At 46.5% G+C, this 24707-nt stretch overlaps 1 protein-coding gene and 1 pseudogene across 2 annotated transcripts in view; both read left to right on the top strand.

Annotated features, from left to right (window-relative positions):
- CPED1 (cadherin like and PC-esterase domain containing 1) overlaps nt 1-24707 on the top strand; it is a 590522-nt gene that overhangs the window by 214772 nt on the left and 351043 nt on the right. For both annotated transcript variants that reach the window (XM_063927207.1, XM_063927206.1), the window contains exons 9-10: nt 8505-8657; nt 12048-12152. In XM_063927207.1, the coding sequence (XP_063783277.1) occupies nt 8505-8657; nt 12048-12152 (258 nt within the window). The remainder of the gene's footprint in view (nt 1-8504; nt 8658-12047; nt 12153-24707) is intronic.
- On the top strand, nt 17072-17190 carry LOC134936941 (5S ribosomal RNA; annotated as a pseudogene).

Genomic DNA, 24707 nt, shown 5'->3' with positions numbered 1-24707 from the left:
TTATTAGAACTATCTCACACTACCAGTGCCCTGTGGCTCCTGCCACCCTGTAGTACCCAGGAACTGTATTTATTCTTTGCTGACTTTTATGTTTTCTTTTACTGCTGCTGTGTTGCGGAGTTGTCATAATAAACATCATTGACTTTTATCCAAGTTGTCGTGGTCACGCCTTCGGGCAGTTATTATTCATGTTACTTACATGTCCAGGGGTCTGATACAACCTCCCAGGTTCCGGTACATCTCAGCCCCTACAACTGAGGCTGCCTCCCGTCAGCTCAGGCCCTCAGTTGTGACACTGATTTTTCACCGTGACCGGGAAGTTCTTCGTACTCGCCCTGGTTATCTACCTAAGATGGTATAATATTTTCATCGTAACCAAGAGATTGTGGTACCGGCCTTTATCTCTTCTTGTTTGTCCTCCAAAGAGTGGTCTTTGGATGTTGTACGGGTTCTCCGTATTTACGTAGAGAGGACTGCCTCCCTCAGGAGGTCAGATACCTTTTTCTGTACTTTTTGGTTTTCACAAACGTGAAAGCAGACCATGGCCAGATGGATTAGAATAGTGATTGCACAAGCTTATGCACAGGCTGGACTCCCAGCTCCTGCTGCTATCAAAGCCCATTCTACCCTGTCTGTTGGACCTTCTTGGGCGGCCCGCCGAGGCGCGTCTGCTGAACAATTATGCAAGGTGGTTACGTGGTTCTCTGTGAACACATTCATCAGGTTCTATGCCTTCCTTTGGATGCCGGGTTCTTGTGCCCGCTACAGTGCATCCCCTCCCATGAGGAACTACTTTAGGACATCCCCGATGTTATTCTCTGTGGAATACCAGTGTACCCCGCTGCAGAAAAGGAGATTTATGGTAGACTTAGTTAAATCTTTCTGCGAGGTACACCGGATTCCACAGGGCGCCCACCCTGACGCACTTAGCTTCTTTGGGTTTGTATGGCATTAGCCGCTAGTTCACATCTTAGATGTTATTTAACTTGATGGTATCATTTAGTCCACATTGCATAAGTGATTTCAAACTGTAAATCCAGTAGGCTTCATGTCTGCATAGTTTTCCAAACCGATCACCTCCTTTGTTTGTAGTTTTTACTTGTTCTATGCCTGTGATTGATAGAACCTTCATATCACTATTCTGACACATGGTAACATGGTTGAAAAGTGGATGATTTTTATACTGGGAGGCATTAAAAAACATCCATGTTTTAACCATGTTAATATCTGTCAGAATACACGCTAAATCAAACATCTGAACCACTTGCTTGGAGTGAGCTGCCTCCGGAGATGACTGCAAAAATGGAGTGAGCACCAGCAGTCGGGAGGACTATCCTATACCAGGGGCGGAACTGCCAGAGACAACGGAGTCTGCAGCTGCTGAGCTCCAGCCCTAAAGGGGTGCACTTCATTTATTGTACCCTGACTGTTCCGTGCCCTTCCTACTTGAATAAACAGAGGAGCCGTCTGCTGCCCTTTTCAAGACCCAGACCGGATTTTTCTTCCACCGCCACATGCACTCACATAGCCGGCCAGCGCTCCAGCTGGCCACCTGCGTTCTCCACTCCCTCGCGGCTCCCAGCCTCTGCTGCTGCTGCTGCTGCTGCCCAGTGATCCAGGAGCCGGCTGCTGTGAAACAAAGAGGAAGTGGCCAAGCTTCAGCCAGCGAGTCACTGGCGGAGGACAGCGATTATAGCTGCAACAGTTTAACGGGGTGTGGAGAGGCAAAGGTATGGGACGGGGAACTGCGTGGGGTGTAGGGATGGAAAGCGGCTGTGTTTGTCCTGAAGCTAAGTAGTGTAGTGAGTGGGACTGGAAGTAGGGCATACTGTATCAGTTACAGTATATATAGTGAGTGCCTCCGGGCTGCCAACTACCTCCTCCCACCAGTGCTGAATTCAGGGCTGTGTCCTGGTCCTGTCTCCCCACTCTCCTGTCCCTCTCACCTCCCTGCAGTCATGTCTCTCCTATCTCCTGGCCCTTCTGTCCTGTCCCTGTCACCCCTGTCCTGTCTTTGTCACCTATGTCCTGTCCCCTCTGTACTGGCCTTGTCACCTCTGTCCTGTCCCATTCTGTGCTGGCCCTGTCTCCCCTCTCTCCTGACCCTTCTGTCCTGTTCCTGTCACCTCTGTCCTCTCTCTTCTGTGCTGGCCCTGTCACCCCTGTCCTGTCCCCTCTGTGCTGGCCCTGTCTCCCATCTCTCCTGGCCCTTCTGTCCTCTCACCCCTGTCCTGTCCCTGTCACCTCTGCCCTGTCTTCCCTCTTTCCTGGCCCTTCTGTCCTGTCCCTGTCATCGCTCTCCTGTCCCTGTCTCCCCTCTCTTTTGTCTCTATCACCACTTTCCCGTCACCTCTGTGCTGGCTCTGTCTCCCTTCTCTCCTGTCCCTGTCACCTCTATACTGGCCCTATCATCCCTTTCTCCTGACCCTTCTGTTCTGTCCCTGTCAGCTCTGTCCTTGTCCTGTCACCTCTGTCCTGGTTATGTCCGTGCTACCCCTTTCCTGGTCCTGTTAACCCTCTCTCCGGTCCCTTCGGTTCTGTCCCTGTCACCTCTGTCCTGGTACCTCTGTCATGGTCCTGTTCCTGTCACCCCTCTGTTCTGTATTGTCCCTGTCACCACTGTACCCTCTGTCCTGGCCCTGTCACCTATGTCCTTATTGTGTCCCTGACACCTCTCTCTTGTCCCTGTCACCTCTATCTTGGTTATCTACCTCAATCCTGTCATTTCTGTTCTTCCCCACTTTACTGTCCCTGTCATCTCTGTATTGGCCCTGTCACCTCTCTCCTGTCCCCTCTGTTCTGTCCTGGTGGGTGGTCTTCAGTTTGACAGCTGTCGGGATTCCAGCGCACAGTATACCGGCGCCGGAATCCCGACACCTGGCATACCGACACTTTTTCTCCATCTTGGGGGTCCACGACCCCCCTGGATAGTGAATAAATAGCGTGGCGCGCATAGCGCGCCACCGTGCCCGCAAGGGGCTCATTTGCACTCGCCACACTGTCGGTATGCCGGAGGACGGTATGCTGGTATGCTGGTGTCGGGAGCCCGGCCACTGGCATACCATACTACACCCGTCCTGGCCCTGTCACCCCTGTCCTGTTCCTGTCCTCTCTGTCTTAGTCTGTCCATGCCCCACTGTACTGTTCCTTTCATCTCAGTACTGGGCCTGTCACACCTCTCCTGGCACTGTCCCTCCTGGTCCTGTCACCTTTGTCCTAGCCCCAAATTGTGTATAATTTTCCCTTTTTTACAAGGAGTGGGGGCACAAAACTCTAACTTGCCACTGGGCGATGGGGAAGAACTTACACCACTGTCCGATACTCTCTGCATAAAAGCAAAGTGATGAGATACTGTAACCCTCTGAAATATATTGCCTTTACGGTCTGGCCAGATGTAAAAAGTGACATTTTAATCCTTACTCTTACAAAGAAAGCAATAGGCGGCTGTAAAGCGCATGCTGCAATAGAAAGAACATTTAAGCTCATTAAACTCACCTGTTCTATTGCTTACTAAATAAGCTGCAAAGTTGTTTCTTCATTACGTATTTTATAAACACATTGGGGGTCATTCTGAGTTGATCGCTCGCTAGCTACTTTCTGCAGTGCTGCGATCAGATAGTTGCCGCCTATAGGTGAGTGTATTTTCACTTTGCAAGTGTGTGAACGCTGAGCAGCCGAGCTCTGCAAAAACATTTTGTGCAGTTTCTGAGTAGGTCTGAACTTACTCAGCCACTGCGATCACTTCAGCTTGTCTGGTCCCGGAATTGACGGCAGACACCCGCCCTGCAAACGCTTGGACTTGCCTACATTTTCCCAAACACTCTCAGAAAACGGTCAGTTAACACTCACAAACGCCTTCTTCCTGTCAATCTCCTTGCGATCAGCTGTGCGAATGGATTCTTCGTTAAATCCATCACTCAGCAATGAGCCACTTTGTATCCGTACGATGTGCCTGCGCATTGCGGTGCATACACATGCGCAGTAGTGACCTGATTGCTGTGTTGCGAAAAATGGCTGCGTGCGAACAGGTCGGAATAACCCCCATTGCCAGGACTATTTTAATTATATACCATCAACAAAAATGTTGGATTCCTAAACCTTAATCACTGGATATATTCAGGTTTAAGCAGCTCCTTAATTTCCATTGAATCAGCTGGGAAGCTGCGTGATACAAGTCTATGGGTACTTGTTGATATCTATTGTATCATTTTCTTAAGGAGATAAAGTCACTGCTGATACATTATTATAAGGTTGTGTCTGCAAAATCTATCACATTGTGTCAAGTAAAGTGATACACTATGGCCCTCATTCCGAGTTGTTCGCTCGCTAGCTGCTTTTAGCAGCATTGCACACGCTAGGCCGCCGCCCTCTGGGAGTGTATCTTACCTTAGCAGAATTGCGAACGAAAGATTAGCAAAATTGCTACTAAGTGATTCTTTGCAGTTTCTGAGTAGCTCCAGACCTACTCCTAGATTGCGATCAGCTCAGTCCGTTTAGTTCCTGGTTTGACGTCACAAACACGCCCTGCGTTCGGCCAGCCACTCCCCCGTTTCTCCAGACACTCCCGCGTTTTTCCCTGACATGCCTGCGTTTTTTTGCACACTCCCGGAAAAGGCTCAGTTACCACCCAGAAACGCCCCTTTCCTGTCAATCATTCACCGATCAGCAGTGCGACTGAAAAACGTAGCTCGAACACCAGCAAATCTACTAAGTTTTGTGTTAAATAACTTAGCGCATGCGCTCTGTGTACCATGCGCATGCGCAGTTAGCAACAAATCGCAGCATAGCAAAAATCGGCAATGAGCGAACAACTCGGAATGACCCTCTATATTATAACATTATAGCAGCTGTCCAGGCAAAATATTATCTTTTTATGTATTTTTAAAATAGTGTATTAAATCAGTGTTGATCTGTGTTTAAAAGAAAAATGTATATGCTATTATTCTGGTGCACTGTGACAGTTTTTTTACTTCTATGGTTGATAATGAATGCTAACATATTTCAGGTTAAACTGCAAGAGCAATCATTAAGGAAATTTCCACACACAAAAAACAAGAACACTTTACTGTACTCCAAAAGGCTTAAATGCATACTTGCCTACCCTCCCGGAATGGCCGGGAGGCTCTCGAAAAACGGGTGACCCTCCCGGCCCCCCGGAAGAGCAGGCAAGTCTCCCGATATCCGCGGGTCACCCCCTGCCCGCCGCCCACTTAACGAGTAAAGTGGGCGGTCTGGGCAGGCGATGACGCGATTCTTGTTGAATCGCGTCATCGTAACCACGCCCCCTGCTGTATAATGCCGGTAATCGCGGCTTAAATGATGCAGTCCAGAAGCCACGCCCCATTCCACCTCTGGTCCGCCTCCGTTCCACCTCTGGCCCGCCCCCTGTCACGTCACCTCACTGCCCGCCCCCCCTGCTGAGCCGACGGGCTGCTCTCTCCCGGAGAGAGCAGCCCAGAAGTCGGCAACTATGCTTAAATGTGATCAGGAAAAGAGAATCCAGTTTAATGGACTATTCCAGTACAAAGAATACCTTCACATTTAAATAACTCATTTTGTATTTCTGAACTATATATTAAAAGATTCCAAACAGCTGTAAATAGCTACCTTTGTCTGCTGTGTATACTAGTTATATACGGGGAGTGTGCTCTCTATGGGGTAAATTTACTAAGATTCGTATTTTCCCGTTTCAGGTCAAAGTTCAATCACGAATGACATCGAAAGTGTAAAACTGCAACTTTTTGAATTGATTACGACTAATTTACTAAGCTGTCGTATTCGGGTTTTTCTTTTGTTCCGATGTCGATGTCATTCGTGTTTTTTTTTCTATTTTTACGGCAGTGATTAGCAAAACACTGCCGACTTTTTTACAATGAATCTCGGCCGGATCTGTGTGATCCGTGCTGGGGTTCATTTTTTTTGTTTTTTTTAAATTAAACACTGTCAAATATTTAAAAAAAATTGCGTGGGGTCCCCCCTCCTAAGCATAACCAGCCTCGGGCTCTTTGAGCCGATCCTGGTTGCCGAAATATGGGAAAAAAAATGACAGGGGTTCCCCCATATTTAAGCAACCAGCATCGGGCTCTGCGCCTGGTCCTGGTTCCAAAAATACGGGGGACAAAAAGAGTAGGGGTCCCCCGTATTTTTAAAACCAGCACCGGGCTCCACTAGCTGGACAGATAATGCCACAGCCGGGGGTCACTTTTATATAGTGCCCTGCGGCCGTGGCATCAAAAATCCAACTAGTCACCCCTGGCCGGGGTACCCTGGGGGAGTGGGGACCCCTTCAATCAAGGGGTCCCCCCCCCCAGCCACCCAAGGGCCAGGGGTGAAGCCCGAGGCTGTCCCCCCCCATCCAATGGGCTGCGGATGGGGGGGCTGATAGCCTTTGTTGTAAAAGAAAAGATATTGTTTTTAGTAGCAGTACTACAAGTCCCAGCAAGCCTCCCCCGCATGCTGGTACTTGGAGAACCACAAGTACCAGCATGCGGCGGAAAAACGGGCCCGCTGGTACCTGTAGTACTACTACTAAAAAAATACCCAAAAAAACACAAGACACACACACCGTGAAAGTATAATTTTATTACATACATACACACATACATACATACTTACCTTATGTTCCCACGCAGGTCGGTCCTCTTCTCCAGTAGAATCCAAGGGGTACCTGTTGAAGAAATTATACTCACGAGATCCAGGGGTCCAGGGTCCTCGGGGAATCCAGGTGTAATCCACGTACTTGAAAAAAATAACAAAACGGACACCCGAGCCACGCACTAAAAGGGGACCCATGTTTGCACATGGATCCCCTTTTCCCGACTGCCAGAAACCCACTCTGACTGATGTCTAAGTGGGTTTCTTCAGACAATCAGGGAGTGCCACGTTGTAGCACTCTCCTGATCGGCTGTGTGCTCCTGTACTGAGTGACAGGCGGCACACGGCAGTGTTACAATGTAGCGCCTATGCGCTCCATTGTAACCAATGCTGGGAACTTTCTGCTCAGCGGTGACGTCACTTTAGGTCAACCGCAGGGCAGAAAGTTCCCACCATTGGTTACAATGGAGCGCATAGGCGCTACATTGTAACACTGCCGTGTGCCGCCTGTCACTCAGTACAGGAGCACACAGCCGATCAGGAGAGTGCTACAACGTGGCGCTCCCTGATTGGCTGAAGAAACCCACTTAGACAGAAGTCAGAGTGGGTTTCTGGCATTCGGGGTAAGGAGTCCCATGTGAAAACATGGGGCCCCTTTCAGTTCGTGGCTCGGCTTTCCGTTTTCTTATTTTATGCAAGTACGTGGATTACAAATGGATGCCCCGAGGACCCTGGGACCCGCGATCTGGTGAGTAGAATTTATTCAACAGGTACCCCTTGGATTCTACTGGAGAAGAGGACCGACCTGCGTGTGAACATAAGGTAAGTATGTATGTATGTTTGTGTGCATGTATGTAATAAATCTTTACTTTCACGGTGTGTGTGTCTTGTCTTTTTTTGGGTATTTTTTTAGTAGTAGTACTACAGGTACCAGCGGGCCCGTTTTTCCGTCGCATGCTGGTACTTGTGGTTCTCCAAGTACCAGCATGCGGGGGAGGCTTGCTGGGCCTTGTAGTACTGCTACTAAAAACAATATCTTTTCATTATCACAAAAGGCTATCAGCCTCCCCATCCGCAGCCCATTGGATGGGGGGGGACAGCCTCGGGCTTCACCCCTGGCCCTTGTGTGGCTGGGGGGGGGGACCCCTTGATTGAAGGGGTCCCCACTCCCCCAGGGTACCCCGGCCAGGGGTGACTAGTTGGATTTTTGATGCCACGGCCGCAGGGCACTATATCAAAGTGACCCCCGGCTGTGGCATTATCTGTCCAGCTAGTGGAGCCCGGTGCTGGTTTTAAAAATACGGGGGACCCCTACTCTTTTTGTCCCCCGTATTTTTGGAACCAGGACCAGGCGCAGAGCCCGATGCTGGTTGCTTAAATATGGGGGAACCCCTGTCAATTTTTTCCCCATATTTCTGCAACCAGGATCGGCTCAAAGAGCCCGAGGCTGGTTATGCTTAGGAGGGGGGACCCCACGCAATTTTTTTTAATAAAATAACAACTTTCCCACCCCTTCCCACTGATATACATGCACGGATCTCATGGATCCCTGCATGCCTATCCAATCACGGAAAAAAAAAGTAGGTCTGTTTTTTTTTAGCACTTTTTTACGAGTTGTAATTTTTCACGGCAGTGTTTGTTTTTTTTTTGCTTTGCACTTCTTAGTAAATTACCGAGATTCATACTTAAACAGCCGCGTTTTGACCGATGGTGTATTCATTCGTAATTTTTTTCTTGGACTTGCAAAAAATTACGAATGCCCTCATCACTGCCGTGATTATTGCTTAGTAAATTACCGAGATGACACTTTGATGAAAAAACGGCATCTCGGTCAAAATCGGGAGCTTAGTAAATTTCCCCCTATGTGTTACTTCTGATTACATATAGTATATCCTTGTCTTGTTTCCAAGGTAAAAGAACAGTTTGAGTTCAGTAGCCTAAATCTGGAAGATCACATTACAATGGAAATTATTTTGGAAGATGTATTTGTATTTATATTTCAAAACAACTCACTTGGCTTTTTAGGAGTACTAGAAAAAGTCCAGGGAAGTCCTTCTGCAAAGGTAAGTCTTCTCATTTAAAAACCATTGTTAACATTTATTGTATACTGTATGTGGAAAGGAATAAGCCATATAAAATGTTTCATATACATTTCAACATGTCCTGGCAGTTTGACTCAGTGGAGATTTTGGCTATTGAACTGCCATTCTTTGGTGCTTGCTATGCTGGCATTTGTATTACACTCCAGCATGTTTCCTTCAGATTGGAGACAACTCCATTTCCTGTGTACTCCAAATTTTTACATAGTAAATATCTTTAACGCCGCTTTCCAGAATTTTTATATATATATATATATATATATATATATATATATATATTTATATATATACCCACACTCATCAGTATTGAACATTTCAACAATAACTTGCAATAAACAATGCCTAACCAACTCTAAAATACTGTACATGGAATATAAAGTAATATGTCCTGCACTAAGTGGCATAGAATTGTTTTTAATAGATGTAGACAATATTAATGGAGAGATGTACTAAGCCTTGTAGAGTGATAAAGTGGAGAGAGAGAGATAAAGTACCAGCCAATCAGCTCCTAATTGCCATGTTACAGCCTCTCCAAGACTTAGGGGGACATTTACTAAGCAGCAGTGGTGCAAGTAGAAAAAATGTCTTACGGGCACTGTGTGCGTGCGCCGAAGGCGCGCGCAAAAAAATGGGTGTGGCCAAATGCCACATGGGGCGTGGCCAATGAAAATGGGGGCGTGATACACATATGGGGGGAGGGGCAGATACACGTATGACCCCAATAGTGCCAGATACACGTTGCCCCACAGTGCCAGATATACATTGCCCCACAGTGCCAGATACACATTGCCCCACAGTGCCAGATACACATTGCCTCACAGTGCCAGATACACATTGCCCCACAGTGCCAGATACAGAAATGCCCCCAGAGTGCCAGATATACATTGCCTCACAGTGTCAGATACACATTGCCCCACAGTGCCAAATACACAAATGCCCCCACTGTGTCAGATATACATTGCCCCCCGTGCCAGATACAGAAATGCCCCTACAGTGCCAGATATGCCCCCAGTGCCAGATATCCCCCAGTGCCAGGTATACATGCCCCCCCAGTGCCAGATATCCCCCAGTGCCAGGTATACATGCCCCACCTGTGCCAGATATCCCCCAGTGCCAGGTATATATGCCCCCCTGTGCCAGATATGCCCCCAGTGCCAGATATCCCCCAGTGCCAGGTATACATGCCCCCCCAGTGCCAGATATCCCCCAGTGCCAGGTATACATGCCCCCCCTGTGCCAGATATCCCCCAGTGCCAGGTATATATGCCCCCCTGTGCCAGATATGCCCCCAGTGCCAGATATCCCCCAGTGCCAGATAGAAATGCCCCCCCAGTGCCAGATATCCCCCAGTGCCAGGTATAACATGCCCCCCCCCCTTCCCTGCTCACCGCTGCCGCTGGCCGCTGCTGTCTTGTCTGTCATGTGAGGGAAGCAGAGCGCAGCCTGCGCCTCTCCTTCCCCTCAGTCTCCGGCGGGTGTCTCACAGTTTAATTCAGCGCCGATCCGTGAGCCCATCAGAGCTCGCGGTGCGAGCTCTGATTGGCTCACGGATCGGCGCTGAATTAAACTATGACACCCGCCGGAGACTGAGGGGAAGGAGAGGCGCAGGCTGCGCTCTCCTCCCCTCACATCAGCGGCGATGCGGCGGGGACGGCGGGTGCGGTGTGGAGCCAGCAGAGGGAGGGAGGGAAGAGGAGCAGCGGCCCGTCGGTGTGGGTACGGCGTACCCACGGCTAAATTCTTACGGGTACGCCGTACCCACCCGTACCCGCCCACTTGCACCACTGCTAAGCAGTGATAAGAGTAGAGAAGTGAGCCAGAGGAGAAGTTGCCCATGACAACCAATCAGCACTGAAGTAACATCTATAATTTGCATACTATTAAATGATACAGAGCTGCTGATTGGTTGATGGGGCACTTCTCCACTGGCTCACTTCTCCGCTCTAATCACTGCTTAGTAAATGTCCCCCTTAGTACTGTACATCTGCGCCTGAGTGTCTTACAATTCAAAAAGGGCTCATGTTCCTATTATTACTTCTCATAATGATTTTGTTCAAGAACTATTCCAAACTATTAGGTGCAACCTCCAAACTCCTCAGTACAGTCAAAAGTTTATCTGGTGGTGCAGATGTTGTAGCCAATGACAGATTGACTGAGCCACAATTCAAATACTATTTTCAAATGCACCACCATATAAAGTTACTGTTTTCCTCTCGTTTTTGTTATTATTTTATCAGTGAATTCCCATCACTGGTTTTGAGAGTTGACCGACAGTTGGCTGCAGATGCTCCAGCATTGCATGCATGGAACGAAGTGCACATTTTCACCCATATGTGTATATTTAACCCTTACTGTACTTTTGGTTTCATAGCAGTCATCATATGAGTGTTCTGATTGGTCCGTACTTGTATACACCTATTTCTGGAGTATAGACAATGTGCAAGATACTCTCCCCAAAAGTGTCGCAGTTGGTCACTGGACGTAAGACTGAATATCAAAACATACCTCCTGCTGTTGTCCAGGAACTTGTGGACAGTTTGCCAAGAAGGGTGTCTGCAGTAATCACTGCACGTGGTCGTCAATAAAATTTCATTAATCTATTTGCCGTCAGTGTCCAACTACTTTTATCTACATAATATAATGTAAACATGGTAAAAATATTTGATGTATTATCATCATCAGTGATATCTTAATTATGTAATTTGTTATGAAATATTAACTTATGTCATCATTAAATCAACCTTAACAATTCAATGCCCAATAGGTGTACTTTTAGCTTTATACAGAATTTGTGCTTTTAATAATAGATTTTTCATTCAATTTCCTACCATCTGAAAATTATAGGAATAATAGGAATACATTATATAAAATACAACATTTAAGATAAATAATTAGTCTTTGATCTGCAAATCCTCTCTTGTTCCTGTTTTGTGGCAAAATAAGTTCCTTGCTTTATACAAAATGAAAAGGGGGCACTTCACCTCTCTTTTGGGGTTAAACTGAAATCTGCAAATGTGAGGTATGCTTTTAGTAAATATTGAGTAGAGAAAAATAAGGATTGTTCCTCTTATATTAAAGATAAACTGATGTAAATGAAGTGCCAAATATTAGGTTGATCTACAACATTGAGTCCCAACAATCAAATGTCTAGCATGTACTTTTTAACCCAACCTTCCAAAATAAACAACGGAGAATGTGATAAATGTAAAATGGGCCAAATGAGAAGCGCATGGAACCCCCATTTCCTCTAAGTGCTATGGCATCATTTCCTTTATGTCCTCTCTTTATACTAGCGCTACTGTTATGTAGGTGAAACATACATTGAAAATGTTATTGCTGTTATTTTGTTTTTAGGCAAACATTTGCTGGTTGGACCCTCTTCTACATATGACTTGGGAGGAAATGGATAAATTACAGATTTTTTTTCAAGAACTGACAAAACTGGGAAAGTTTGAGATGGTAATGTATCATATATTGTATCATTATCGTTATAAAATTCAGGTTTTTCTATGAGTACATTTATGGAAGCAGTTATCTGCTTCCAGAAAAAGCTTTATCAAAGATTTATCAACACTTAGAGAGATATAAAGTGGAGAGAGATAAAGTACCAACTAATCAGCTAATAATATGCCTTTCACACCAATAACCTGGGACAAACCTGTGTTATTGAACACGTTTTCAAGCTGTTTAACAGCGTGGTGAGCGCAGTGAGCCCACAACGGGACTGTTTCTGCCCTCCCTGCTTCCGGCATACTGCCACCAAGATATAATACTGAACCAGTACAGATGGCAGAGTGCATGCCCGGAGAAATACTGGCTGCACCCTACTAGCCAGAAGGAAGAGCTGTGGGGTAGTGACGTGTCCACCAACAGAGCACTGTCCACCTCTGCACCATTTGTACACATATAGTTATGGCTGTGATTACTGATAATACATTTTAGTGAAGGTCATTTATGAAGCTTACCAAGGCACACCACAAAATACCTTTATGTTTGTACCAGTGGGGCTCAATGGTCTTCCAGTGCTTAATAAGCTTTATGTCTTCTTAGAATAGGAATGCACTTATGTTTTTCCAGGACTATGTTAGGGTTTTATTCTCATTCAGACTACTTACTCAGATGACCGATGTCCATATCGATGACCGATGCTGCATACTCGGGCACCACAGCGGATTAGGGAAGCCGTCAGGAGGTGTCTATTTACGCACTATGCCTCCTGCTTCATTAGCATATTTTAGTACAGCCTTTACGTTCAAAGACGTAGCAGCTGTAGCTACTGACTCCATCTCTGAATCAGGCCCTATGTCATTCAAGAAAGAGACCCCTGTCTAATATGACACACAGATAGTGGATGGCCAACTTCTAAATTAGCAGTCCCTATTTTGTTAATTACTCCATCCCAAGGGTATCTGGATGTTTTCCAGCTCTGTTGCATGTGAGGCTGGTATACACTGGGAAAGGATCATACTGTTTTGTGCTTCAATATAAAGCAGTGATACAGATCAATAAGTATAGCAAGGGGAACTGACAATCCTGGTTTTCTTGTGCTAGTGGAAACAAGACCAGTCTGTGTATCGCACCATTAACTGTGCATGGAAACTATTTTGTTTTGTTAAGAGTACTGTACAGGATGAAATTCAATCTCTACCATTTCTGAGCTGAATTGTAGAAATAAAGGTGGATTATGGCGCAAATTGGCCATTACTCGAAAAAAACACTCATATAAACTCACCCTTGGAGTTATCTATCTCATTGCAATAAACTTCCTTCACAAATTGAAATCTAATTTCTGCACTGATCCTCAAAATGAAGCTCATTGATGTGTCTACTCCGTACTTTACTAGGAATGTCTGCTCTTTTGCACTCACCCCACTGCCGGCATTCCAGCGGTTGGGATCCCGGTGCCGGGATCCCGACAGTTGGGATATCGTAGTACACCCATTTTTAACACTCCCTCCAACTACTGACCCATCTCTGTCCAGCCTTTTGCCTCCAAACTCCTTCAGTGTATTGTCTCCAACCGCCTTACTGCCTTTATTTCCTCCCACTCCCTGCTTGACCCATTTCAGTCTGGCTACTGTCCTCTTCACTGCACTGAAACTGCCCTCACAAACGTCTGCAATGACCTCCATGGTGCCAAATACAACGGACACTACTCTCTGATTATTCTGATTAACCTCTCTGCTGCTTTTGACACTGTGGACCAACCTCCTCCTGCAAATCCTTCACTCCATTTGTCTGCATGATACTGCCTGTCCTGGCTGTCATCCTACCTCTGACCGCTTCTTCTCAGTCTCCTCTCATGACTCCACCTCTCCCACACTTCCTCTAACAGTAGGTGTCCTGTAAGGTTCTGTTCATGGACCTCTCATTTTATCGCTCTCAAATCTACCTTTCCTCCCCTGACCTCTTCCCCTCTCTCCTCACTTGTTTGTCCATCTCTCTCTTTGCCTCTGCTATCTCTTCTTGGGTTTCTCAGCGCGCTCTTAAACTTAACATGTCTAAGACTGAGGGGATCTTCTTCCGACCCTCCCACTTTACCACCCCTTTCCACAATTTCATTATTTGTTGATGGCACAACTATCTCCTCTAGCCCTCAATTACGCTGTCTTGGAGTTATCCTTGATTCCTCCCTCCTTCAAACCACACATTCAGCTCCTCTCGCAGTCCTGCTGTTTTCATCTCAAAAATATTTCCAGGATCAGACCCTCTCTCACTTTGGAGACTGGACTACTTTAGTGACTTCCTATCTGGCCTCTCGGACAAATGTCACTCTCCAATCTAACTTCAATGCTGCTGCCTGGCTAATCTTTCTCTCCAAGCGTACTATGTCCACTTTCTCTCTCTTACAAGCCCTACACTGGCTCTCCTTCCCCTTCCAAATCCAATCAAACTTCTCACACTCACTTACAAAGCCCTCACCCATTCCTCTGCCATTTACATATCTAACCTTATCTCCCTTTACATTCCCACCCGCCCTCTTCGCTCCACAAATTTATACCGCCTCTCCTGCCAACTGATTACTTCCTCCCATTAACAATAAACGGGATGTAGCTGACTGGCGGTGCATCCATGGCGATTAACACCCCAAAGATGGTGCCAGAACATAGAAGTGAGTATGGGGTATTAAAATGGACCAGGTTCGGGTAATATCAGAGAAGCAGGCCTGATTTTTCCCCTCAGACATAATGACCACACAGAATAAAGGATCCAACTCCACTTTAGTCTAACACATAACAAGATAAGGTAGGAATTTCACCTCCAAAAAGAGATTTGTTTTGACAATAGCACACCGTAACAGTTACATTTCTTAAACTCAGAAAAGTAGGCCTTGATCAGTACGGCAATTAGAAGACAGAAGCATTTGCACAAAGGGCCTAATTCGCGATCGCAGTCTGAAGCCCTCTGGGGGGTGCTAAAAGCATCTCAGGGCTGCGATCGCCTCTGCCTGATTGACAGGCAGAGGCGGTCATGGGGCGGGAGGGGGCATGCCAACGGCATCAGAATGCGGTTGGTGGGACACAGTCCGGACAATGTGACGTCATGCAGCCGCTGCGGCCCGCCCCCCGTTCGGTCCGGCCACGCCTGCATTGGCCGGACCGCTCCACCGAAATGGCGGCCAAACACCGCAGTTCCGCCCGCCCAGTGACTGCCTCTGCCTGTCAATCAGGCAGAGGTGATCGTAGCAACCCGACGGCCTTGGGCCGTCTGGCATGCGCTGGCGCATGCGCAGTTCTGACCCGATCGTACTGCTGCAATAAACTGCAGCGTGCGATCGGGTCAGAATGACCCCCAAAGTCCTTTGCAAGTTTAGTAGTTTAGTGTTAGGCATGCCAGTCACATTTTTAAACATTACCTTTAAGCTAACAGGTAAGTCTTATGCTAGCATAAACTCAATAGCACTTGACACATAAAATACACTTCAATAGCATTCATTATAATAAGTTGGCAGGTAAGTATCACAGTTGCATAACACAAGCAACATTTGAGATATATGCAGGCAATTATTCAATCTTAAATAAATGGCTAGCAGACTTATGAATAAACAGGTAGCAACAGGTAAACATTACAAACTTTAGACTTCAATGAACTGTTAGCAGTTTTTAAGCATAAGAAAGTTTTAACGAGGTGACATGAACAATTTTCAGCCTTTAACTAATCCATTAGTCGAGTAGTAGCATGTGCAAATATTAATACTGTATGTTAAAAATGCACTTTTCAGTCTTCAAATGAACTGTACACTGGATTAGCCATAGGGGACATCAGACAAGCCTCTGGGAACCTACACTAGAACATGTTCCACAACAGCCCCTTCTATTTGACACCTTGTTCCCAATCAAGCATCCAATCCCTCTACTTCCAGGTATTAATTTACACAATGAAAGTGGCAAAGGGGCAAGTGACCCTCTAGACCAGAATACTATTCATCCGCTATAGTGGCCATGCTTGCCCAACCAGCCCCAGGCATTAAATCACCTAATTGCAACATTAGGGAAAACTTAACCAGGTGCCTCACCCCCTGCAGCTTTTCTCCAGGAGTCCAGGTCACTGCAAGGTCCCTTTACAGCTCAGAGACTTCTCTCATCCGGAAGTGAACAAGCCCATGCAGTGTGCGAAACGCATCTTAAGGATTGGGGATTTGACTCCATTCAATAGTGCAGCTGGGTATGCTTTACATACTGTATTGGTGACAGCAGTGATATAAACCCCAGATGGGTTATAATTTACTGAGAAACTGTAGATATGGTTAATGAATAGTGAGGAGAACAGGAACTGCTATGTTACTCCACAGTTATCCAAGACCTTTTATCCTATTGTTCTGTATTGAAAAATATAGTTTCACATGTAACCCTTTGGACACATTTAGTTTCAGATGTATCTTATACATAACAATTACTTGGACATACACAATAACAAAAATAATATAGATAAGAACAAGGGTTGTTATATTATACTTCAGTTAATTAAGATCTTTCTTCTTATTGTCCTTGATTAACTGTTAAAAATGATATGTATCCTTTTGGCCACATTTGGTATTTGGTGTATTTTCCATACAACAATTATTTGGATAAACTCAGTATTTGGTGCATTTCCACAAAATAAATCAATTGGCTACACTGAGCAATATTTAAAAATGCTTTTTGGATTCCCTTCTAATCTATCAAGCTAATACTTTCTTTATCCCAACTGACTCTCATCACTGATTTAAGGGCTATATAATGCGGTTTCATATATATTAGACCCTTATCTAACAATGGCAGCAGATCCGTTTTAATGCTTCTTTCTGACTATTTATTCAGCTATATCTCAAACCATCCTACCATTTCAAGCACTTTTTAGAGTGCTAGGTGGACTCTCATTAGTGATTCCTGAAGGTATACTACTACCATATCACACTGTCAATGCCCAATACCGTCCGATCTTGGAAGCTAAGCAGTGTTGGGCTTGGTTAGTACCTGGATGGGAGACCCCCTGGGAATACCAAGTGTTGTAGAAATCAGGGCTTCATCGGACTCTGGGGCTAATTCCGACCTGATTGCTGCTGTGCATTTTTGCACAATGGCGATCCGGTCTGAACTGGGCATGCGCAGGCGCCGCAGTGCGCCTGCGCATGCCAGAGATGTGATCGGCATCTCAGCACAGCGATTGCCTCTATCTTATTGACAGGCAGAGGTGTTTGCTAGGCGGGAGGGGGCGGGCCGGCGGCATTGGACCACCGTTTTGGGGGTGCAGTCAGGGCAATGCAGGCATGCCTGGACCATGCGGATTGCGGACCGCGGCGGCTGCATCACATCACATGCAGCCGCTGCGACCCGGAGAGCAGTAGCTGCGCTGGTAGGGAGCTACTCTTCAGGTACAAAAGCATCACCGACGTGCAATGTTATTGTACCTGTGCGGAGGGGGGGGGCAGAGCCAGACATGCGGGGTGGACTATCCCTGTGCTGGGCGTCCCCCCCCCCCATGTCTGTGAAAGTTAGTGATGTGCACCGGAAATTTTTCGGGTTTTGGTTTTGGGTTCGGTTCCGCGGCCGTGTTTTGGGTTCGAACTAGTGATGAGCGAGGTTCGGTTTTACTCGGTTTTACTCGGTTCTCAAAACGGCATCTTATTGGCTATCCAAAACACGTGACATCCGTGAGCCAATAAGATGCTGTTTTGAGAACCGAGTAAAACCGAGTAAAACCGAGTAAAACCGAATCCGCTCATCACTAGTTCGAACACGTTTTGGCAAAACCTCACCGAAATTTTTTTGGCTGATTCGGGTGTGTTTTGTATTCGGGTGTTTTTTTTCAAAAAACCCTAAAAAACAGCTTAAATCATAGAATTTGGGGGTCATTTTGATCCCATAGTATTATTAACCTCAATAACCATAATTTCCACTCATTTTCAGTCTATTCTGAACACCTCACACCTCACAATATTATTTTTAGTCCTAAAATTTGCACCGAGGTAGCTGTGTGACTAAGCTAAGCGACCCAAGTGGCCGACACAAACACCTGGCCCATCTAGGAGTGGCACTGCAGTGTCACGCAGGATGGCCCTTCAAAAAAATACTCCCCAAACAGCACATGACGCAAAGAAAAAAAGAGGCGGAATGATGTAGCTGTGTGACTAAGATAAGCGACCCAAGTGGCCGACACAAACACCTGGCCCATCTAGAAGTGTCACTGCAGTGTCACGCAGGATGGCCCTTCAAAAAAATACTCCCCAAACAGCACATGACGCAAAGAAAAAAAGAGGCGCAATGAGGTAGCTGTGTGACTAAGATAAGCGACCCAAGTGGCCGACACAAACACCTGGCCCATCTAGGAGTGGCACTGCAGTGTCACGCAGGATGGCCCTTCAAAAAAATACTCCCCAAACAGCACATGACGCAAAGAAAAATGAAAGAAAAAAGAGGTGCAAGATGGAATTGTCCTTGGGCCCTCCCACCCACCCTTATGTTGTATAAACAGGACATGCACACTTTAACGAACCCATCATTTCAGCGACAGGGTCTGCCACACGACTGTGACTGAAATGACTGGTTGGTTTGGGCCCCCACCAAAAAAGAAGCAATCAATCTCTCCTTGCACAAACTGGCTCTACAGAGGCAAGATGTCCACCTCATCATCATCGTCCGATTCATCACCCCTTTCATTGTGTACATCCCCCTCCTCACAGATTATTAATTCGTCCCCACTGGAATCCACCATCTCAGGTCCCCGTGTACTTTCTGGAGGCAATTGCTGCTGGTGAATGTCTCCACGGAGGAATTGATTATAATTCATTTTAATGAACATCATCTTCTCCACATTTTCTGGAAGTAACCTCGTACGCCGATTGCTGACAAGGTGAGCGGCGGCACTAAACACTCTTTCGGAGTACACACTGGAGGGAGGACAACTTAGGTAGAATAAAGCCAGTTTGTGCAAGGGCCTCCAAATTGCCTTTTTTTTCTGCCAGTATACGTACGGACTGTCTGACGTGCCTACTTGGATGCGGTCACTCATATAATCCTCCACCATTCTTTCAATGGTGAGAGAATCATATGCAGTGACAGTAGACGACATGTCAGTAATCGTTGGCAGGTCCTTCAGTCCGGACCAGATGTCAGCACTCGCTCCAGACTGCCCTGCATCACCGCCAGCGGGTGGGCTCGGAATTCGTAGCCTTTTCCTCGCACCCCCAGTTGCGGGAGAATGTGAAGGAGGAGCTGTTGACGGGTCACGTTCCGCTTGACTTGACAATTTTCTCACCAGCAGGTCTTTGAACCTCTGCAGACTTGTGTCTGCCGGAAAGAGAGATACAACGTAGGTTTTAAATCTAGGATCGAGCACGGTGGCCAAAATGTAGTGCTCTGATTTCAACAGATCGACCACCCGTGAATCCTGGTTAAGCGAATGAAGGGCTCCATCCACAAGTCCCACATGCCTAGCGGAATCGCTCTGTTTTAGCTCCTCCTTCAATGTCTCCAGCTTCTTCTGCAAAAGCCTGATGAGGGGAATGACCTGACTCAGGCTGGCAGTGTCTGAACTGACTTCACGTGTGGCAAGTTCAAAAGGTTGCAGAACCTTGCACAACGTTGAAATCATTCTCCACTGCGCTTGAGTCAGGTGCATTCCACCTCCTTTGCCTATATCGTGGCCAGATGTATAGGCTTGAATGGCCTTTTGCTGCTCCTCCATCCTCTGAAGCATATAGAGGGTTGAATTCCACCTTGTTACCACCTCTTGCTTCAGATGATGGCAGGGCAGGTTCAGGTGTTTTTGGTGGTGCTCCAGTCTTCTGTACGCGGTGCCTGTACGCCGAAAGTGGCCCGCAATTCTTCTGGCCACTGACAGCATCTCTTGCACGCCCCTGTCGTTTTTTAAATAATTCTGCACCACCAAATTCAAGGTATGTGCAAAACATTTGCCCAGATGTAATGCACGCACAATATTGCTGGCGTTGTCCGATGCCACAAATCCCCAGGAGAGTCCAATTGGGGTAAGCCATTCTGCGATGATCTTCCTCAGTTGCCGTGGGAGGTTTTCAGCTGTGTGCGTATTCTGGAAAGCGGTGATACAAAGCGTAGCCTGCCTAGGAACGAGTTGGCGTTTGCGAGATGCTGCTACTGGTGCCGCCGCTGCTGTTCTTGCAGCGGGAGGCAATACATCTACCCAGTGGGCTGTCACAGTCATGTAGTCCTGAGTCTGCCCTGCTCCACTTGTCCACATGTCCGTGGTTAAGTGGACATTGGGTACAACTGCATTTTTTAAGACACTGGTGACTCTTTTTCTGGGGTCTGTGTACATTTTCGGTATCGCCTGCCTAGAGAAATGGAACCTAGATGGTATTTGGTACCGGGGACACAGTAGCTCAATCAAGTCTCTAGTTGGCTCTGAATTAACGATGGATACCGGAACCACGTTTCTCACCGCCCAGGCTGCCAAGGCCTCAGTTATCCGCTTTGCAGCAGGATGACTGCTGTGATATTTCATCTTCCTCGCAAAGGACTGTTGGACAGTCAATTGCTTACTGGAAGTAGTACAAGTGGTCTTCCGACTTCCCCTCAGGGATGACGATCGACTCCCAGCAGCAACAACAGCAGCGCCAGCAGCAGTAGGCGTTACACTCAAGGATGCATCGGAGGAATCCCAGGCAGGAGAGGACTCGTCAGACTTGCCAGTGACATGGCCTGCAGGACTATTGGCTTTCCTGGGTAAGGAGGAAATTGACACTGAGGGAGTTGGTGGTGTGGTTTGCAGGAGCTTGGTTACAAGAGGAAGGGATTTAGTGGTCAGTGGACTGCTTCCGCTGTCACCCAAAGTTTTTGAACTTGTCACTGACTTATGATGAATGCGCTGCAGGTGACGTATAAGGGAGGATGTTCCTAGGTGGTTAACGTCCTTACCCCTACTTATTACAGCTTGACAAAGGCAACACATGGCTTGACACCTGTTGTCCGCATTTCTGTTGAAATAATTCCACACCGAAGAGCTGATTTTTTTTGTATTTTGACCAGGCATGTCAATGGCCATATTCGTCCCACGGACAACAGGTGTCTCCCCGGGTGCCTGACTTAAACAAACCACCTCACCATCAGAATCCTCCTTGTCAATTTCCTCCCCAGCGCCAGCAACACCCATATCCTCATCCTGGTGTACTTCAACAGTGACATCTTCAATTTGACTATCAGGAACTGGACTGCGGGTGCTCCTTCCAGCACTTGCAGGGGGCGTGCAAATGATGGAAGGTGCAAGCTCTTCCCGTCCAGTGTTGGGAAGGTCAGGCATCGCAACCGACACAATTGGACTCTCCTTGGGGATTTGTGATTTCGAAGAACGCACAGTTCTTTGCTGTGCTTTTGCCAGCTTAAGTCTCTTCTTTTTTCTAGCGAGAGGATGAGTGCTTCCATCCTCATGTGAAGCTGAACCACTAGCCATGAACATAGGCCAGGGCCTCAGCCGTTCCTTGCCACTCCGTGTCGTAAATGGCATATTGGCAAGTTTACGCTTCTCCTCAGACGCTTTTAATTTTGATTTTTGGGTCATTTTTTTACTGATCTTTTGTGTTTTGGATTTTACATGCTCTGTACTATGACATTGGGCATCGGCCTTGGCAGACGACGTTGATGGCATTTCATCGTCTCGGCCATGACTAGTGGCAGCAGCTTCAGCACGAGGTGGAAGTGGATCTTGATCTTTCCCTATTTTTTTAACCTCCACATTTTTGTTCTCCATATTTTAATGCACACAACTAAAAGGCACCACAAGTATACAATGTAGATGGATGGATAGTATACTTTATGTATGACGACGAGTGACTGAAGACACAGAGGTAGGTACAGCAGTGGCCTACCGTACTGCTATATACAGTATAATGGACCTGGTGGACACTGTCAGCAGACTGCGTTTATAGTATAAAGAAAAAAAGACACCACAGGTATACAATGTAGATGGATGGATAGTATACTTTATGTATGACGACGAGTGACTGAAGACACAGAGGTAGGTACAGCAGTGGCCTACCGTACTGCTATATACAGTATAATGGACCTGGTGGACACTGTCAGCAGACTGCGTTTATAGTATAAAGAAAAAAAGACACCACAGGTATACAATGTAGATGGATGGATAGTATACTTTATGTATGACGACGAGTGACTGAAGACACAGAGGTAGGTACAGCAGTGGCCTACCGTACTGCTATATACAGTATAATGGACCTGGTGGACACTGTCAGCAGACTGCGTTTATAGTATAAAGAAAAAAAGACACCACAGGTATACAATGTAGATGGATGGATAGTATACTTTATGTATGACGACGAGTGACTGAAGACACAGAGGTAGGTACAGCAGTGGCCTACCGTACTGCTATATACAGTATAATGGACCTGGTGGACACTGTCAGCAGACTGCGTTTATAGTATTAAGAAAAAAAGACACCACAGGTATACAATGTAGATGGATGGATAGTATACTTTATGTATGACGACGAGTGACTGAAGACACAGAGGTAGGTACAGCAGTGGCCTACCGTACTGCTATATACAGTATAATGGACCTGGTGGACACTGTCAGCAGACTGCATTTATACTTATAGTATAAAGAAAAAAAGACACCACAGGAGTGTTTTTCAGGCAGACAAACGTATACTGGTGGTCACTGTCAGCAAAACTGTGCACTGTACTCCTGCTATAGCTGCTTCCCAGTCTCCCCCACAATTAAGCAGTGTGAGCACTCAGCACAGTCAGATATATCATGCAGCACACTGAGGCTGAGCACAGATATGGTATGGAGCGTTTTTTTCAGGCAGAGAACGGATTAAAAAAAACTAGCAAAACTCTGCACTGTACTCCTCCTAACAGCTGCTCCCCAATCCTCCCCACAATAAGCTAAGCAGTAGCAATCAGACTAACTATAACTATATAAACGGAGAGGACGCCAGCCACGTCCTCTCCCTATCAATCTCAATGCACGTGTGAAAATGGCGGCGACGCGCGGCTGCTTATATAGAATCCGAATCTCGCGAGAATCCGACAGCAGGATGATGACGTTCGGGCGCGCTCGGGTTAGCCGAGCCATACGGGAGAATCCGAGTATGGCTCGGACCCGTGTAAAAAGGGTAAAGTTCGGGGGGGTTCGGTTTCTCTGAAACTGAACCCGCTCATCACTAGTGAAAGTGATCGTAAATGTGCTAAATTTAGCACATCTACGATCAAGTCTGAATTACCCCCTCTGTACCTAACACTAAAAGCAGATCCACCCTCTATCACTTCCTTCCTTACTATCTTTTCACTTTATTTATTTATTAGCAGTTTCTTATATAGTGCAGCATATTCCGTTGCGCTTTACAATTAGATCAATAGTTATAGAACAAAACTGGGCAAAAACAGACAGACATAGAGGTAGGAAGGCCCTGCTCGCAAGCTTACAAGCTTTAGACTTTGGAATCCAATGAATTTATTAATATGCCATCCAGCCATTAGGAGATACATCTGGTGTATTTCAACAACAAAAGTGTAGTTGAGTAGGAGACGGACTGGGCTCAGAGCTTGGTGTGATATATTATCGTCCGATAGATTGGTACACTATAACATATGTAATATTTGATTACAAGAATTGACAGTTTTCACGCTGACTCTGCTATATATTATAACACATTTTGGTGAACCCTTTGTGGTTATATTGATACCACTTCCTGGCATATATTTCTTCTATGGCATATATATACATTATTATTAATAAAAGTTAAATTTTATTTGTATTTTTTCACTATTCTAGCTTCAAGAGTGCGCCCAATAAAAGAGTCTTCTTCTTCTTCCTTTTTCTATTTAACTTCTCAGAAGCTGACAGGTTGTCCTCTGAACTGCCTGTTTATTAGTAGTGCTGAAGGGGTTCTTCAGCCAGTAAAGGGGTGTCCTAAGCATTGCCTGCCTCCTTTGGGACTTCCAGTAAGAGTTCTCTCAGCACGGGTCCTCTTGGGTCTTTGCACGGCTCCATGCAGCCAGGATCCTCACACTGCAGCAGTTCCCTGACAGTGCCAAGCTGCTGACTCCCAGACCTCTCCTGCCATCTTTGTCCTCCTGGCTGCTGGTCTCCTTGCCGTACCCCGCTCAGCCTTACTGGTGGCTACATTACTGCACCCCTCACAGGCAGGCTCCTATCTGTGTGTGTCTCTCTGAACTACATGGCTGCTCCTGCACAGGTACACTTCCCATCTGTGTGAGTTTCCTGTCTCCCCTCAGCTGCTTCTTTTTATCCCTCTTGCTGCTGATTGGTCCACCTCTGCTTCAGGGTCTGCAGTCTCTCACTGGCCTGAGGTCCCCTTGTAACAGCCAGCCCCTGCACTCCTCTACCCTGCAGCCTAAGCCTCCAGTCCTCTGGGGGGGATTTTCCCAGGTAAGGCTGTGGCTGACCAAGGGGAAAATTTTCCTATGGGTGGCACCAAACTTCCTTTCATCTAGCCTGACAGGGTCATTTAAAGTTCAACTAATACACTGCCATAACTTTTTTATGGGGCAGCACTTTACTACTGGGGCAGTGAGAC

This window comes from Pseudophryne corroboree, chromosome 6 (assembly GCF_028390025.1).
Source record: "Pseudophryne corroboree isolate aPseCor3 chromosome 6, aPseCor3.hap2, whole genome shotgun sequence".
Taxonomy (NCBI): Eukaryota; Metazoa; Chordata; class Amphibia; order Anura; family Myobatrachidae; genus Pseudophryne; species Pseudophryne corroboree.
This window is presented reverse-complemented; position numbering and strand designations above follow the sequence as displayed.